We start from the raw sequence: 15,811 nt of genomic DNA on the forward strand, positions 1-15,811 counted from the left end.
AACATTTTAAAGGTGTTCGGTGGCTTTTTTCAACTAAAAACAAGTCATAGTATGCCATACCTTCATTCTTAATGAAACAGGCTTCTGAAAAACACTGCAGGCTTTAGTGAAATTCTATCATGATTCTTGCATTCTGTTGACTTTTTACTTTGGGTTTTTTTTTTTTTAAGCAAAGTAGGGGTTCATTTTAACTAGCCTATTTAGCATTTCATATTTTATCTGTGGCTTTGACTAAATTGATTCATTTTGATGACATTTGGCATACTCCTGATGTTATCATGATACAACTTAAATTCAATTTTCAGTTCAGTCCAATTACCTGAACCTGATCAAGCTTTACAGAGGACATAATTTCTGTAATTTTTTTTAAAAGATTTTATTTATTGATTTATTTGAGGGAGAGAGGGTGAGCAGGAGGGAGAGAAAGAGAGAATCTGAAGCAGACTCCATGCTGAGCACAGGGCTTGATCCCACCACCACGATACCCTGACCCAAGCCAAAATCAAGAGTCAGATGCCCAACCGACTGAGCCACCCAGGCACCCCTTCTGTAATTTCTGTAAATCTAAATGACATTAAGTTTATGGGTAAAGATTACAGGTGATTATTTTGAATGACATCCAGTTCACTGAAACATGAATTCATTTACACCTCTACCCTCTGATTAACACAGATAGTGTTGTCATCTTGCAAATATTCAGAATTATAAATTGGGTTTATTTATTCATTGCCAATACTCATGGATCTCTGTGGAGTGATCCATGAACTCCAACTGTAAGATATGGTATCCCAGATCATTGTACTTCATGTTTAAAACACCATTGAAAGCTTGGCCTTTAACCATTGCATTGTTTATAAGAGTTTACAAATTATTGGTAGAAACTTCCTTATTGAGCAGAATTGCCCCAACATTTATGGGAAGATAAGCGATTTAATAAGTAATCACATGTTTGTGTAAACTGAAGTGAATTTTTGGTATTTTTCTCAGAAGTGAATTTTTTCTGTAGTAGAGGATGTACAACTACTCATTTTGTGAACCTAGGAATATCCAAATTTGTTAACAGTTTTGGGTTAGGATAGTTGAGTCCTCACAGCTTACAGTTCTGTCCAGGCTTGATGACAGTCTCATGGGGTTCACCAGTGAAGCTAAATCAGGACCATATTGATAAGGGAAATCTGTGTTCTAAAGTGGCCGACCAAGCCAGCAAAGGAATCCCAGTCCCCCCCCCAACAGGGCCGTTCTGGGTTTTCCCTCCTGCCCTGCCTATGGCGCAAGCAAAAGTGCCCCATATAGGGGCTCAGACCTTTGGAGATCACTCTCCTTGGAGCCCGCCGGTGTTAAATAAACCTCCTATCCTCCAAGATCTCCGAGTGCCGCTTGGTTCTTCCATCGGGCGGTCCAGTCCAGGTTCTGTAACAATGTTATGAAGCGTCCCCCTCAGTGATCTCTTTGGGTACAAAATCATTCCAGCTATCTTCCTCTGTCTCTAATTCAGTCTCCTCTGAAAACTAGCAGGACCCCCATCCTCAGTGCATCCTCCCCTCTATGTGCCTGGTCCATTGTCTGACTTGGTGTTCTTATCCCGATGGAGAGACACACCTGGAAAGAACCGGGATGTCTTTTACACTTCTGTTAAAGATGTGTTCTATCCTGTTTTCTCCAAAACCAAAGCCTACTTTCTACCGCAATTTCAGGTCAAAAGAGCTGGGAAATTGGACCAAGGTGGGGTGGTAGGGTGGGGGCAGTTGGTCCCTTGGAGAGGCAGAGAATCAGTAATAGACCAACAATATGTTGAGATGAAAACATTCAAGCAATGGAGAAAGATGAGTCAGAACTAGCTCAATGGCAAAGGAGCAGGAAAGTATACATAGTATATATAGTTGAGATGTGGTACTGGGCAGGCACTTGGAAAGTTGACAGATTATAAAGCATGTTACGTTCAAAAGAAAGAGTAAAAGCCTGAATGACAGATTCACATAATTCATCCATGTTAGTAGTATGAGGCAAAGCAGGTACTATCCAAGTGGGAGTATACTAAATAATATTAAACTACATTATACTTCTTCTAGCTACTTATTCTAATTTTTCTGTGGTACATTTACCCAATAAATGTGGAAAAAAGGTTGAATTTGATACAGGCTCAGAAATTTTGTTATACTACATAAAACTAAATTGACATATCACTTACTGAGAGATGATTAAAATAAGCTTCCCAGGGGCGCCTGGGTGGCTCAGTTGGTTAAGCGACTGCCTTCGGCTCAGGTCATGATCCTGGAGTCCCGGGATCGAGTCCCACATCGGGCTCCCTGCTCGGCGGGGAGTCTGCTTCTCCCTCTGACCCTCCCCCCTCTCATGTGCTCTCTCTCTCATTCTCGCTCTCTCAAATAAATAAATAAATCTTTAAAAAAAAAAAAAAGCTTCCCAGGCCCAGTACTTGACTAGGTTTTGGACCGTATTTACACCATACATGGGTGAATATTTTTCAAGGAAATTTGTACTTGTCCTTCCATCAAGTTTAATGTGTACTAGGTTTCTCTTTCTGATGAAATAATGTTTAGTTTTATCTCAGTGGATTTTGTTTAAAATATTGAATTGAGTTTTCCTAACTAGTGATTTAAAATATGATTTAAATTTGTTGAATTACCATAGAGTCTGTTTAAATTCAGGTGGATACTTATTGGGTGTTTAAACTACCCAGACTGTTATACTAAAGGAATTTTTCACAATGTTATGAATACATTTTGGCTTTTTTTTTTCAGAGGTTTGGATCTTCAATTAATCATTTTCCAAAATTTCATAAAATATATTACAATTAAGAAGTAGTGGGGTGCCGGGGTGGCTCAGCCCCTTTAAGTGTCTGACTCTTGATTTTGGCTCAGGTCATGATCTCAGGGTCATGAGACTGAGCCCTATGCTCAGTGGGGAGTCTGCTTGAGATTCTCTCTCTCCTTCTCCCTCTGCCCCCACTACTCTCTCTTACACACACACACACACACACACACACACAAGTAGCTCTCAGTTTAATTCAGTATTTACTGAGAACCAATTAGCAGCTTAGGCTGGTGTCTTGGATGGGCATATTTTTTGCCTTTGAGGGACTAATTTCTTCTTGGGAGAAAAGATATATACTTAATACAGAGCATAGTTCTGCATGCTGTAAAAATAAGGGCCGGATTCTATGATTAAGACCAATGGTTCTTGGGGTGCCTGGGTGGCTCAGTCGTTAGGCGTCTGCCTTTGGCTCAGGTCATGATCTCAGGGTCCTGGAATCGAGCCCCACATCGGGCTCCCTGCTTGGCGGGAAGCCTGCTTCTCCCACACCCCCTGCTTGTGTTCCCTCTCTTGCTGTCTCTCTCTCTGTCAAATAAATAAATAAAATCTTTAAAAAAAAAAAAAAAGACCAATGGTTCTTAAATTTGGCTTTCTATCAGAATCAGCAGGAAAGGTTTTTGAAAAATACAGATTCCGGAGATAGTCCTTGAGACGTTGGTCTGCTGTGTTCCTGGTGTTGGCCTCACAGAGATAAAATCCTTTCTTGTTCCACCACACACACGCACACACACACACACACACACACACAAACCAGAAACAAAAAAACAAAAAACAAATTCTAAACCTCCACTCCCAGAGATTCTGACTCAGTGGGTCTTTTCTAATCGGCCCTCCCCGATCTATAATATAAGTGGTTCAGTGTAAGATGCCAAGTGCCAAAATAATGTAGAAAAGGAGGCTATCAATATGGATAGACTTCTTAAAGTAGAGTAAAACATTTTATAGCTTATTTTTTTTATTGGGTCCAGACCTTAATCACCACAGTCATATAAAATCAAGTGGGTCCTGATGTCTCTGCAGATATTTTGTTATACTTATCTAACCATGGTACTGACTAGTAAGTATTTTTAATTGATAATTGCCATAAATTTTACATTTAATTTATTTCCCAGGTTTTTTTGAAGTTAAATATTTTATAGATATCAGTGTTATTCCTTCCCTCTTCAGAATTTATTCTGTGAGCACAGAGAACCCCTTTTGTAAAATAGCTGATATTAGGGCACCTGGGTGGCTCAGTCGGTTAAACATCTGCCTTCGGCTCAAGTCATGACCCTGTTGTCCTGGGATCGAGTTCCGCATCCGGCTCTCTGCTCCTCAAGGAGCCTGCTTCTCCCTCAGCCTCTGCCTCTCTCTCTCTCTGTGTCTCACGAATAAATAAAATCTTTAAAAAAAAATAGCTGATATTAGGCATGGTAAACAACTGTCATATCTTAAGAAACAAAGCAAACAACAACAAAAAAATTTCTTCGGTCCTCGCTCCTCATTAGGTGTTACAAAATCTCATCTCTCACTTTGCAGTGAACTTTTTTGAAAGAACAGTCTGCACAGTGGTTACAAGTGTGGCCTCTGAAGCCAAATTCCCCGGGTTCATCTCTAGACTCTCCTTAACAGTGCTTTGATAACAGGATGTTCTCAATAGATATCATCTTTATTAGGATTATTTTACTCTCATTCAACCCTCTTCTCTCTTAAAACTCTCTCTGTTCCTTATTTCCATAATGAAATGTACTCTTTCTCAGTCTCCTTTGCTAGCTCTTCTTCTGCCAGTTCCTGAAGTGCATCTTTACCTCTTCATTTCACTTCTGTTTTTATGCCCTACATTCTCTCTGGGTGACATGGTTTTCTTCCATGTCTCCATACGTCCTGTGTGATAATGATTCCCTAGTTGATATCTAGCACAGCTCTCCCTCCTAGCTCTTGTTCAGCACTGTCCTGTTGAAGTATAATGCAAGCCACATGTACCATTTTCAGTATTCTAGTAGCCACATTTAAAAAACAAAAATAGATGAATTTTAATAACCTATTTTATTTAACATGGAATATATAAAGTATTAAACATTTCAATATAATGTAGTCAATATAAAATTATTAGAGATATTTTTCATTATTTTTTGTACAAAGTATTCGAAATCTGGTATTTTTTTACACTTAGAGTACATCTTAAGTATTAGACCACTTTGTATTGAGATTCTGTAAAATTTAGAGTTGAAAATTAGATTCACATACCCAGTTGTTCCGTATCTACTTACAGGTTTTCCAATAACTGAATCAAATATCAAAAATTATTTTTCTTTAATACTCACATCCACCTTGACAAAATGTATACATCTTTTTTAGAAGAGACTATTTAACTTTGATACGAAGGCATATCAGTTTCAAAACTACAATGGACCAAGTAAATCCATTTACTCCTATGTCAACCTAGTATTATTAACATGAGTTTTATTTATTTATTTTTAAGATTTTATTTATTTGACAGAGAGAGACACAGCGAGAGAGGGAACACAAGCAGGGGGTGCGGGAGAGGGAGAAGCAGGCTTCCCGCCGAGCAGGGAGCCCGATGCGGGGCTCGATCCCAGGACCGTGGGATCATGACCTGAGCCGAAGGCAGACGTTCAACGACTGAGCCACCCAGGCGCCCCTATTAACATGAGTTTTATAGGGATATTACATAAGTTGAAGAAGCTACTCCAAAATTATCATATCAACAAGACATTTTAAAGTATTTTTGGAGTCTTTTTGCAGACAATTTAAAAAATGTTGTCAATTGCAATTAAAATCTGCTTATTGATTCATGTTAGGAAAATGTATAAAATCATTATTTATTTGTATTTTAGATATTTTACTTTCAATATGAGTTCTTTTATTTTTCCAACCACTTTCCAAATAAACTCTTGCCTTCCTTGAAGCTTCAAATTCAGCTCATTCATTTATGGTGTGATACTGGTCAGACAACATACATCATTGTGTCAGGTTTTTGTCATTGATTACTGGTTAATGAGCAATTATTCCTTTTGTTGCAAGAACATATTAAATTAGAGTTAACAGTTCAGTGAATCTTTATAAAACTCTTCCATAACGTAACCAATAAGCATTGATGCAAAACACAAGATCATTCCATTTTTCTTGTTTTTTTTTCCCCAGAGTTTCATAAACCGTTGATGAGTCAGAGCATTTGCATGTATGTACTAACTCTGTACTAACAGTTGTATCCATGACACTGGCCGTGGAGTCTGTTTCAAAAAACCAAACACAGATATTTTCAATATGTATAATATGTTGGTATGAAGCAATAAGACAAATATCAGTCTGTAGTTTTAAAATGTTAAGTCTGAATTTTACACCTAACATAGCTGAAGCACTGACCATTGTGACAGAAACTAATTTTTTTATATCTAACTAAAATTATTCCTTAGCTGATAAAAGAGATTTAAAAATATTTATGTCATGAGTTGTAATTTTTAGATAGTGAATTGCCAACATTTCTTCATAGACTCGGTAGTTCTTCGAGAAAAAAAAAAATAACCAAAGTACTAATTGGGCAATGTCCCTTATTTGCAGAGTGCCCTATCTTAAAAAGCATATTTTGAACACCATTCCTTTGCTCATAAGTGCTCAGAAAATCTTCAAGCTTTCATGGTTAAGTCCAAATTCCCCAGCATTCACTTCTATGATCTTGTCCCCCCGATCTTCCCAATATCACCTTTTTTACTCTTTCCTCTTAAACTTTCATCCAGTCATGCTGAAATTGTTGTGGTTCTCCCAAAAAGCCATTCTCTTTTGCTTCTCTCTCTGTCTCTTTTTTTTTTTGAAGATTTATTTATTTATTGAGAGAAAGAGAGAGAGTAATGTGGGCGCAGTGAGGGGCAGAGGGAGAAGGAGAGAGAAATTCAAGTAGACTCCCTGCTGAGTGCAGAGCCCAAGATCCAAGGAACCATGAGATCATGACCTGAGCTGAAACCCGGAGTCACTTACCTGACTGCACCACCCAGGCGACCCTCTCTCTTGCTTCTCTATGCCATTTCACTTTTATTCCAGAAAGAAGCCCCTCTCTGCTCCCCTGCTACCACCTGTCTTCCTTCTGCTCATCTTTCAAAACTCAGCAGAGGAGGTGCCTGGATGGCTCAGTTGGTTGAGCATCTGCCTTCAGCTCAGGTCATCATCCCAGGGTCCTGAAATCGAGCTCCATGTAGGGCTCCCCGTTCAGCAGGGAGTCTGCTTCTTTCTCTCTCTCTTTCTCTGTCTCAAATAAATAAATAAAATCATAAAAAAAAAACAAACAGCAGAGAAATCATCTTCTCTGGAAAACCTCTCCTGACAGCCCTCTTACTGTCCAGTCTGGAATTAGTATCCCTTCCTAGTCCTCCATCTCCCCCCCAGCCTCCTCCAAACACACTGCCATAGCACTTATTACACTATACTCTAGTTACCAGATGGTAAGCTCTTTTTTTTTTTTTTTTTAAGATTTTATTTATTTATTTGAGAGAGAGAGAATGAGAGACAGAGAGCATGAGAGGGAGGAGGGTCAGAGGGAGAAGCAGACCCCCCGCCGAGCAGGGAGCCTGATGCGGGACTCGATCCAGGGACTCCAGGATCGTGACCTGAGCCGAAGGCAGTCGCTTAACCAACTGAGCCACCCAGGCGCCCGATGGTAAGCTCTTTTGAGAGCAAAGGTGGTGCTTTTACCTATTTCCGTAACACCCAGAACAGCCCCTGACAGATACTGGGTGCTCAGAAATAGTTTTGGCATATCCATTAACTATCACGTCACATTGATATTATATGTTTCAAGGGATACCTGATTAAGCTTGTATAATAAACAACTATCCTGAGTGTAAGGGGTTCTACTCTACACTTTAGGAGTAATGCATTACTTTTAAATAGAATAATTAAATAGAGAGTTGGATGCCTTACTTTAAGACGCTTACTGACATTTTTGTCTTACTCCTCTCAAAAGGTTCTAACCATTTAATTTGTTTAGTATGACCTAAGTTTTGTCATTGTATTTGATTAATACTGGATTTTGCTTTCGTTACTAATCAGCCATCTTTCCCTTTTTCTCTCTCGGTCCAGCTCCAACAGAAGCCACGATGCACCCACATCTAGGTAAGTGCTTAAGACCCTGATGTCACTAATCTTAGTACTAGATGTGCTTATTTCACTCCTCTGGCTAGGTGGGCAGATGATATAAAGGTGAGGAAACTTCCTGCCCTCTCTGATTTTCACTAATCATTCACTGGAATCGGTCTTAGGTTCAGATTATGCTTGAACACAGGACCTCGCCAAGGAGGTGATCATGGTGCCCAGCTGGGGCTAATGGAGGGATTTTTGAACCTGTTAGTACATTCAGCTTTGGGATCCTGTTGAATGTGACCTTTCCATCCTATATTCTAATGCTAAATTCTCCCCAGAGCTCCTGCCCATCACAAATAGTAGATCATAAGGATAGTGGGTAGGGAGCTAGAAGTATGGAGGAATGGAGGTCATTTTGGATTTGAGATACCTATTCAGACCAGTGCTGGGTTGTAAAAAGAGAAGGAATTTGGTCATTTCTTTAAAAATTAAAATGAGGCTGTTTAAATAGCTATAAGCTTTGTTTCATGGCACCATGTAAAGTTACCATCTCTCATTTTGCTCGTGTTCTTTCCATAATGCCATGCGAGGCAAGGTTGTGTAGTGGTTAAGGGGACAGCTTCTGGAGCCCTTACCTGGGCTCATCTCACCGTCTCACTTGCTAGCCATGTACATTGAGTAAGTTATTTAGCCTCTCTGGGCCTCAGTTTCCTCATCTGTAAAATGGACGTCATAATAGTACCTACCTCCTAGGGTTGTTCTGAGGATGAAATGAATTCCTTTTCGTCAAGTGCACAGTCAATGACATAACAGTGTTTGGAAAGAAGTAAATACATGAACAATAACCATGGAGGCTTACCCGTGCCTTTGCCAAACATTCGCTAGAAAACAAGTGATCTTTAAGAGTTCAGTTTCCCATTTGTGTTAGTGAAGATTTATTTTAAAAGCCATTTCCTACACTATACTATGTCAAGAATGAAAAATAAATCATCCTGGCTGGCTCCAGCCTTTTCAGATGTCTGTCGCGGTGGGACTTGGAGATGGGTCAGTTATTTGTCTCTTGGGCTCTTCCTTTCAACCTACAAACCCAATTAATTTATTTTTCTCTTTGGAAAATCCGCCTCGAGAAGCTCGACTTTTATGTAATGCTACAGCTTGGGGCTCTTCTTTGGCAGACGAACGCCAGCACTTAGAAGCATGCCTTCTGGCAGCCGAGGCAGGCTGGTAACCTGCAGTGGCCCAGCCGCGTCTCGGCCAGGTTAGGTATCTGGGAGAGCTGTACCCTGGACACATCTCAGGCCCCATATCTGATGGCTCAGAGGAATCATTAAATCACTCCCACGCACAGAACACATCACAGCGTTCTCTGCAGCGGAAATCCATATTCTCCCCATTGTCGTGCCTAAGGCTTCCGAGTTTGAGCAGCCATCGCTCTTAATACATGCTGATTCACTGGTTGCCTGGACTTCGTTATGTGCTCACCTGCTGGTGTACTCAGAATCAAGAGAGCAAGGGTGGCTGAGGGTGGTAGTGTCACCAAAGAGAATCTGGAAGGATGCTTCCTGAGAGTTGGAGGTGATTTTAATTACCCAGTGAGTTAACGTATTATTTTCAAGTGAGCCAAAAAATATATATATATAATAAAATATATAAAATATATTTTATAAAATATAAATAAAAATATAAAATATATAATCAAAATTTTTGGTTATTTTTTGTCTAATCATTTTCCTATGATTTTAATTTTTTCCAGAAAGCATATGTAAACTCATTCAAACAAAATTGTACAGGCTCAGAGAATTTATACTAGCCAAAACAAACTTCGCAAGCAAACCACGGGTATCAGATGAGAGAGGGTTTTTAAGCACTAAATTCATTTTTTACAACTTGAGTAGAAATAGTGATCATTTCTCATACAACTTTAAAAATGAGCTGTGAAATTTTTTTACTTGCCCGCCTTCTTTTCAGTGGAAATATCACATATTCTATAGTTTATGAAGACAGTCTTTGCTCTTGGAATGGCCAAAGTTGTTCTAAAGCTTGAAAATAGGTATTTAATACAATCTCAAGTGTAATGATGGTATACTTTAAACGGTGGATGGCTTCCTGGTATTCGTCCTGACTTTTAACATGACTTTACTTGGGACTTTCATGGACTCATGTAGATCATTTCTCCAGTGCAGCTCTGAGGGGAAAAAGTTGCTAACAATTTGCAACACATTAAATTTTTAAAAAATGAGTGAATATAGGGAATGAGAGAAAACGAACCAGGGCAAGAGGGATAGTAGGAAAGAGAAGAGGAAATGGGTTAAACACCAGCCATATTAGCCTATGGTAAATAGCCAGAATGTTCCATCTCCTTCTATGCTGTAAAGTGAGTTAACACTGAATCTTTTCTGGGCATATGGAGCTATGAGAAGCAAATCTTGCATGACCCCTCTTTGTAGGTTAGTACTGACCTTGGCCTTCCTGCCTCTTCTGGCTGGTGAGGATTTGGTAGGGTTTCTCTTTGGGGACTCTGGTTTTCCGACTTCTGTGTGTCTAAATAGCAGAACCTTTACCCTTTCCCTTCATAGTTTAGGGGCAAAACAAGTACAATATAATCAACCGCTCATTTTAAATTCAGCTTTAATTTAAAATATTGTTATTCCTCATAAAGGCAGCACATTGACAGTTTTGTGTAGCTAAATCTATTGTGTAGTGTAATTTTTTTTCTAAGTATTTTATTTTTCTTTTAGCTGAAGTACATAGCGACAGCATTATCCTACGAGATGACTTTGACTCCTACCATCAACTAGCGTTGAATCCAAATATATGGTAAGTTACAGGAATATGCCTCACTTCGGTTTGTTTGTTTAATGCAAAAAAAAAAAAAAATGATGCTGACCACTCCCTTGGAGCAGCTACATAACATTAAATTGCTTGCTAGCACTAAGGGAGCAGTGAGGGTTGTAAGTTGTTCAACTAGGAAACTGGGCTTAATGTAGACTGCATGATGTCCAGTTCATGACTTCTTTAAGAGCTTAATCTAGGGGCCATCTCAAAGCCATGTGTATGGTTAGATATTTTGTTCAGTTGTACAAGTTCTTTCTGTAGAAAAAACTATGCTTTAATGTGTCTAATAATTGCATTTATGCTGAGCAAAAGAAGGGAAATGGTTATCTGAAATGACAGGTGATTTGAGTCATACTTCCAACTAATTTCTAAGTTATTGGGTCACCTCATTATTTATATTCTAGTTTCTCCTTTGAAAGTAGCTTAGGTGCAACTCCGTGGGATATTTGAGGGCAAAGAAACAATTAACCAAGCTCATTCATTAAAAACTCGTTGAATACATAAATGGATGCATGGATTTGTTGGCAGTTTGTTGTATTTTTGCTGACTGGAGAAATAGGTCTATCAACCTAGAGCTATAATCAATCTGTGTAATTTCAGGGAATGTCTGAATGTGGATTTTCTATGATACTAAATGTTTTTGTATGCACAATCAAGAGTTCAAGATAAATTTGAAGCTGTAATTTAAACTTTCAAGTTGCAACCAAAATCCAAACAATGCTCAAGGCTAGAAAGAAAGTGAAAAATACTGATTCAAATGATACACGCTCTGCTATGTCTATTGCAGCATTATTTACAAGAGACAAGATATGGAAGTAACCTAAATGTCTATTGATAGGTGAATGGATAAGGAGGGCGGGGATGTGTGTGTGTGTGTGTGTGTGTGTGTGTGTGTGAGAGATAGAATATTACACAGCCATAAAAAAGGATGAGATCTGGCCATTTGCAACAACCTGGATGGACCTAGAAGGTATTATGCTAAGGGAAATAAGTCAGATTGAGAAAGATAAATACTATGTGATTTCACACTTACGTGGAATCTAAAAAATGAAACAAATGAATAAACAAATCATAAATAAAAATCAGAATCAGACCTATAAATACAGAGAACAAACTGATGGATGCCAGATGGTAGGGGGGGATGGGCAAAATGAGTGCAGGGGAGTGGGAGATACAGGCTTCCAGCTATAGAATGGGAATAAACGGTACAGCATAGGAAATATAGTCAACGATATTGTAATAGCATTGTATGGTGACAGATGGTAGCTACGCTTGTGATGAGCCGAACAGTACATATACAGAAGTTGAAGCACTATGTTGTACACCTGAAATTAATGTAACATAATGTGTCCGCTATACTCAAATTTAAAAATTAAAAAAAGACTGGAATTCCATCCTCAAATGTCGGCATATGATATTCATGTCTGTTTTTCTTTATTTTCACTGTTCAACAAATATTAAGCAATAATCACTTTATTTATACAGTAAATTAAAAAGAGATAGAGTTCCTTCTCTCAAGTAGCTTATATTTAGTAGAGGATATACTGAGAACATAGTTTTAAAAACCTTATAATCCAGGATAGAAATTCTTAAGTATAATAGAGGGGTACAAATAACACACATACATACTGTACTGCCAAAAAAAGAAAGACGACTCTGGTGGGATTTTCTTGGAGAAAGTGGTCTTTGACCTGAGTGTTGAAGATGACATAGAGAGAGGGCTGGTGTTTCAATACTAGGTGGAGGAACTTCTGTCTTTTCTAGAAAGAAGTACCGATCCGCATACTATACAGTAAAAATCAGACTGGACAGAGTCATAAAGTCTCATAATTTATATGCCATTTAAGATATAATTTATCAATAAAATTTCACTTCCCGGTGAACATATCCTAAATACAAATTTCTTAAAATAAATTGAAAATCTTTATTAGGAAAAGGCCAATGAAACTTTCTAAGCACAGTGTGTACCCAGGAAAGGTTCTCTCCTCCTCCTGACATTTGGGTTTTTTATATTCCATTAATATAGATGTTATCAGATGATTTGTTTCTTTCAAGGCAAGTTCATTTCTGTCAAGCTAATTCATTGTCTTCACCGAGTTTTCTTGACAGATACAAAATGTGACTTTTATGTGGTTCAAATTCTGTTATTTTTGAAATCAATAAAACATGATTGATTCTGCTTCACCCATTTTCATGACTGATCTGATATATACTTCCTTGACCAAAGTTATGGATTTTGTGTCCCTTTCACTTAAGCTAAGGTTTTTCCCACTTAAAAACAAAACAAAACAAAACACCTTTTATTAACTTTAAAAAGCCACGTACTTCTGTTTTCTATCAAATATACTTCAGAGTAATTTTACTTTAACCCTTATTGCCCACAGTCTCCTTCACGTAGCCCCTTTAAGATTAAAAAGAAAAAGCTCCAACTGTGAACCTCTCATCCTTTGGGAGACGACTTTGTTGAGCAGAAGGTGGCAGAGGTTCTGATGTCAGGCATGTCTCGTCTGACCCTTGAGCTCGCCACGGGCCAGCAGAGTACCTTGAGAAAAGTGGGAAGCTTTCTTTACCACACTGAGCCTGTTTCCTGTCAGTACAAGTGAGACGAAGACTGTTTTTACAGCATTGTTCTAGTTTGATGAGCCTGCAAAGGTCTGGCCCCACAGCTGGTAGTATAGATGCTCAGTAAATGTGGTTTCTTCCCCTCTTCTCTTCTCTCTCTCTCTCTCCTTCCCTACTTTTCCCTTTCCCTCCTTCTCTTTCTCCTTCTTTCACTCTCTCTCCCTCACCTCTCCTGCTCTCTTCCCCTACTTTCCTTCCTCTCTCTCCCTCATTCCCTCTGTCCCTTCCTGTCTTCTTCCTGTGCTGGATTTGTGCATTGTTCTCCTTGCCTGCTCGAAGCCCACAAATGACCCCAAATCATTATTAGTTTAAAAATTGTCAAACAGTTTATTTAAGTGAGTCCTCATATCTTCCCTCTTTGCATTTGGATGAAAAATGGACATCAGAGTAAATATGTCTGCATTATATAATATATGGAGCATATGTTCGTGAAAATAGAGTAGAATCATAGAGAAGGGGAAAAAAGAGGATAGGAGCTGTCTCAAAATCCTTAAAAATAGATGTAAACTCCCTAAAGTCAGAAACCAGCACCCAATAAAATCAGACATCCCAGTCAAATATTTCCAGTAAGGTAACGAAGCCCTACTTTATTTTGGAACTCTATAGACTTGACTCTCCTGAAATCTGTTTTCTCCGAACACGTACTGGTATGTGAGTTTTGCTCTTTATGATCTTGTCTTTGATTCTCTTCACCCCCACAGAATTAGAAATCACTGGGCAACTCTGACAATGTGGGAAGGAGAAAACCCTGCTGCCCACTCTGGAACTCTGGGCCCCCCACCACATACAACAGAGGGTCTCGGGCACGGCTTCTGGCCAAATTCCTGTGACTAAATACATCATCAGAGAATTTGCCACAAGAGAAAAATGTACTGTTTTTATAAGCATGTTTCTGCCCTGGGGTTTGAAAAATCATCATATGCGTTATTTAATTTGTAATTTTTAAGGACAAGCTAAAGGAGAAATTAAGAAACTGAAGTCATGTCTGTGCAATGAGGGAGAGGAGGAGCCGTTTAAAAATTAATCGCTCACAACTTATTTGCTTCCATTAACTTCATCTAATAAAATCAATTTTTTTTCACTCCATTACCTGTACTTTTTGATAGCCAAGTTTATTATCTCATGTACAAATTGCTGTATGTAAAAAACAAGGAACATAAAACAATATGACTATTATTATGAATGAACATAACAGCCCAGTTACTATTCCAAGTGTTTGGCAGCAGTTGAAATAGAACCAAGAAACTTTTTTTCCATCAATTCAACATTGAATATCCTGTCTATCTACTTAGTTTAAATATTAGATTTCATTGAAAAATTAATAAATGTACTTGGCAAAAAGTCCAATAATATTAAAAAATAAATGATAAAAATAAGCCTTCCTCCCACACTACACCTATATTCCCTTCCTCCAGGGGCAACAACTGTTAGTTTCTTCCAGTCCTTCCAGAAATTGTTTATGCTTACACAAATGTAAATTCTCTCCACAAACTTGGGCATCAGAGAAATAAAACTTATTTTATTCTTTCATAACCCAACTTAATTTCTTTTTATTGTCCCCCTCCTACAAGTGGTGAAAACTTAATTTCAGTCACCTTTGGCTCACCCTCTCCCATTTTCTGATGCTGTAACGAAGTTTCAGAGGATTTATTGCTGCAAAGCCAGGGGTGGTATGAAGATGTACCTCTGGTCTCCTAGTCATCTGTCCCTGCAGTTACCCATGGTGTCTCCCTGTCTCATCTTTGGTGACTGATCTTTGTCCTTTGTCCTTGTCCTAACCATCCCTTCAGGGCATGGCTCTGTTTTGATGCCGGCTTGAGGGCAAGGAAACTGTTCTGCTGCTCCTGGATCTGGGCCATGGGCATCTTGGCGATGCTATGCTCTGGTTTACACAGCTAGGGTCCTTCTACCTATCTGAAATGAGGAGCATAGAGTCCTTCTGCTCTTTGTTTCCCAAATATCTCTGGGGCTCTGCTAGTAAAGGGGCCTTGTATCTCCCCACCCCAGGCACTTCTGATTGCTTTGTTTGAATGAGAGATGACAAGTCAAGTTACAAATGAAAAGAACAACAAAACCCCCTTAGGGGAATGTAGTGGTGGCTCAGGCTTGTTGGGAGTGAGGCTTCTCTACTTCTACTTTCCCTGATGTTGCATCACAAGTCTCCCTCTGCACCGCAGTGGTAACTTCATGGATTTGAATGTGCCACTGCCTGCAAGGGGCTGAGAGTAGTACCAATTTATCAGCACTGCTGACAACTCTCCAGTATCATATGATTGTGTTATATGATGGAAGGGGTCACGAGTGTCTTTTTCATATAGAGACAGTCTTCCAACCTCCAAGAAAGGGGAGGTGACTGGGCGCCTGGGTGGCTCAGCCGTTAAGCGTCTGCCTTCGGCTCAGGCCATGATCCCAGGGTCCCGGGATCGAGCCCCGCGTCGGGCTCCCTGCT

At 39.2% G+C, this 15,811-nt stretch overlaps 1 protein-coding gene across 2 annotated transcripts in view; it reads left to right on the top strand.

The window, feature by feature from the left end:
- Nucleotides 1–15,811, top strand: part of RELN (reelin) — a 516,612-nt gene that overhangs the window by 241,205 nt on the left and 259,596 nt on the right. For both annotated transcript variants that reach the window (XM_021682887.1, XM_021682888.1), the window contains exons 5-6: nucleotides 7,906–7,938; nucleotides 10,644–10,722. In XM_021682887.1, the coding sequence (XP_021538562.1) occupies nucleotides 7,906–7,938; nucleotides 10,644–10,722 (112 nt within the window). The remainder of the gene's footprint in view (nucleotides 1–7,905; nucleotides 7,939–10,643; nucleotides 10,723–15,811) is intronic.

This window comes from Neomonachus schauinslandi, chromosome 12, assembly GCF_002201575.2.
Source record: "Neomonachus schauinslandi chromosome 12, ASM220157v2, whole genome shotgun sequence".
Taxonomy (NCBI): Eukaryota; Metazoa; Chordata; class Mammalia; order Carnivora; family Phocidae; genus Neomonachus; species Neomonachus schauinslandi.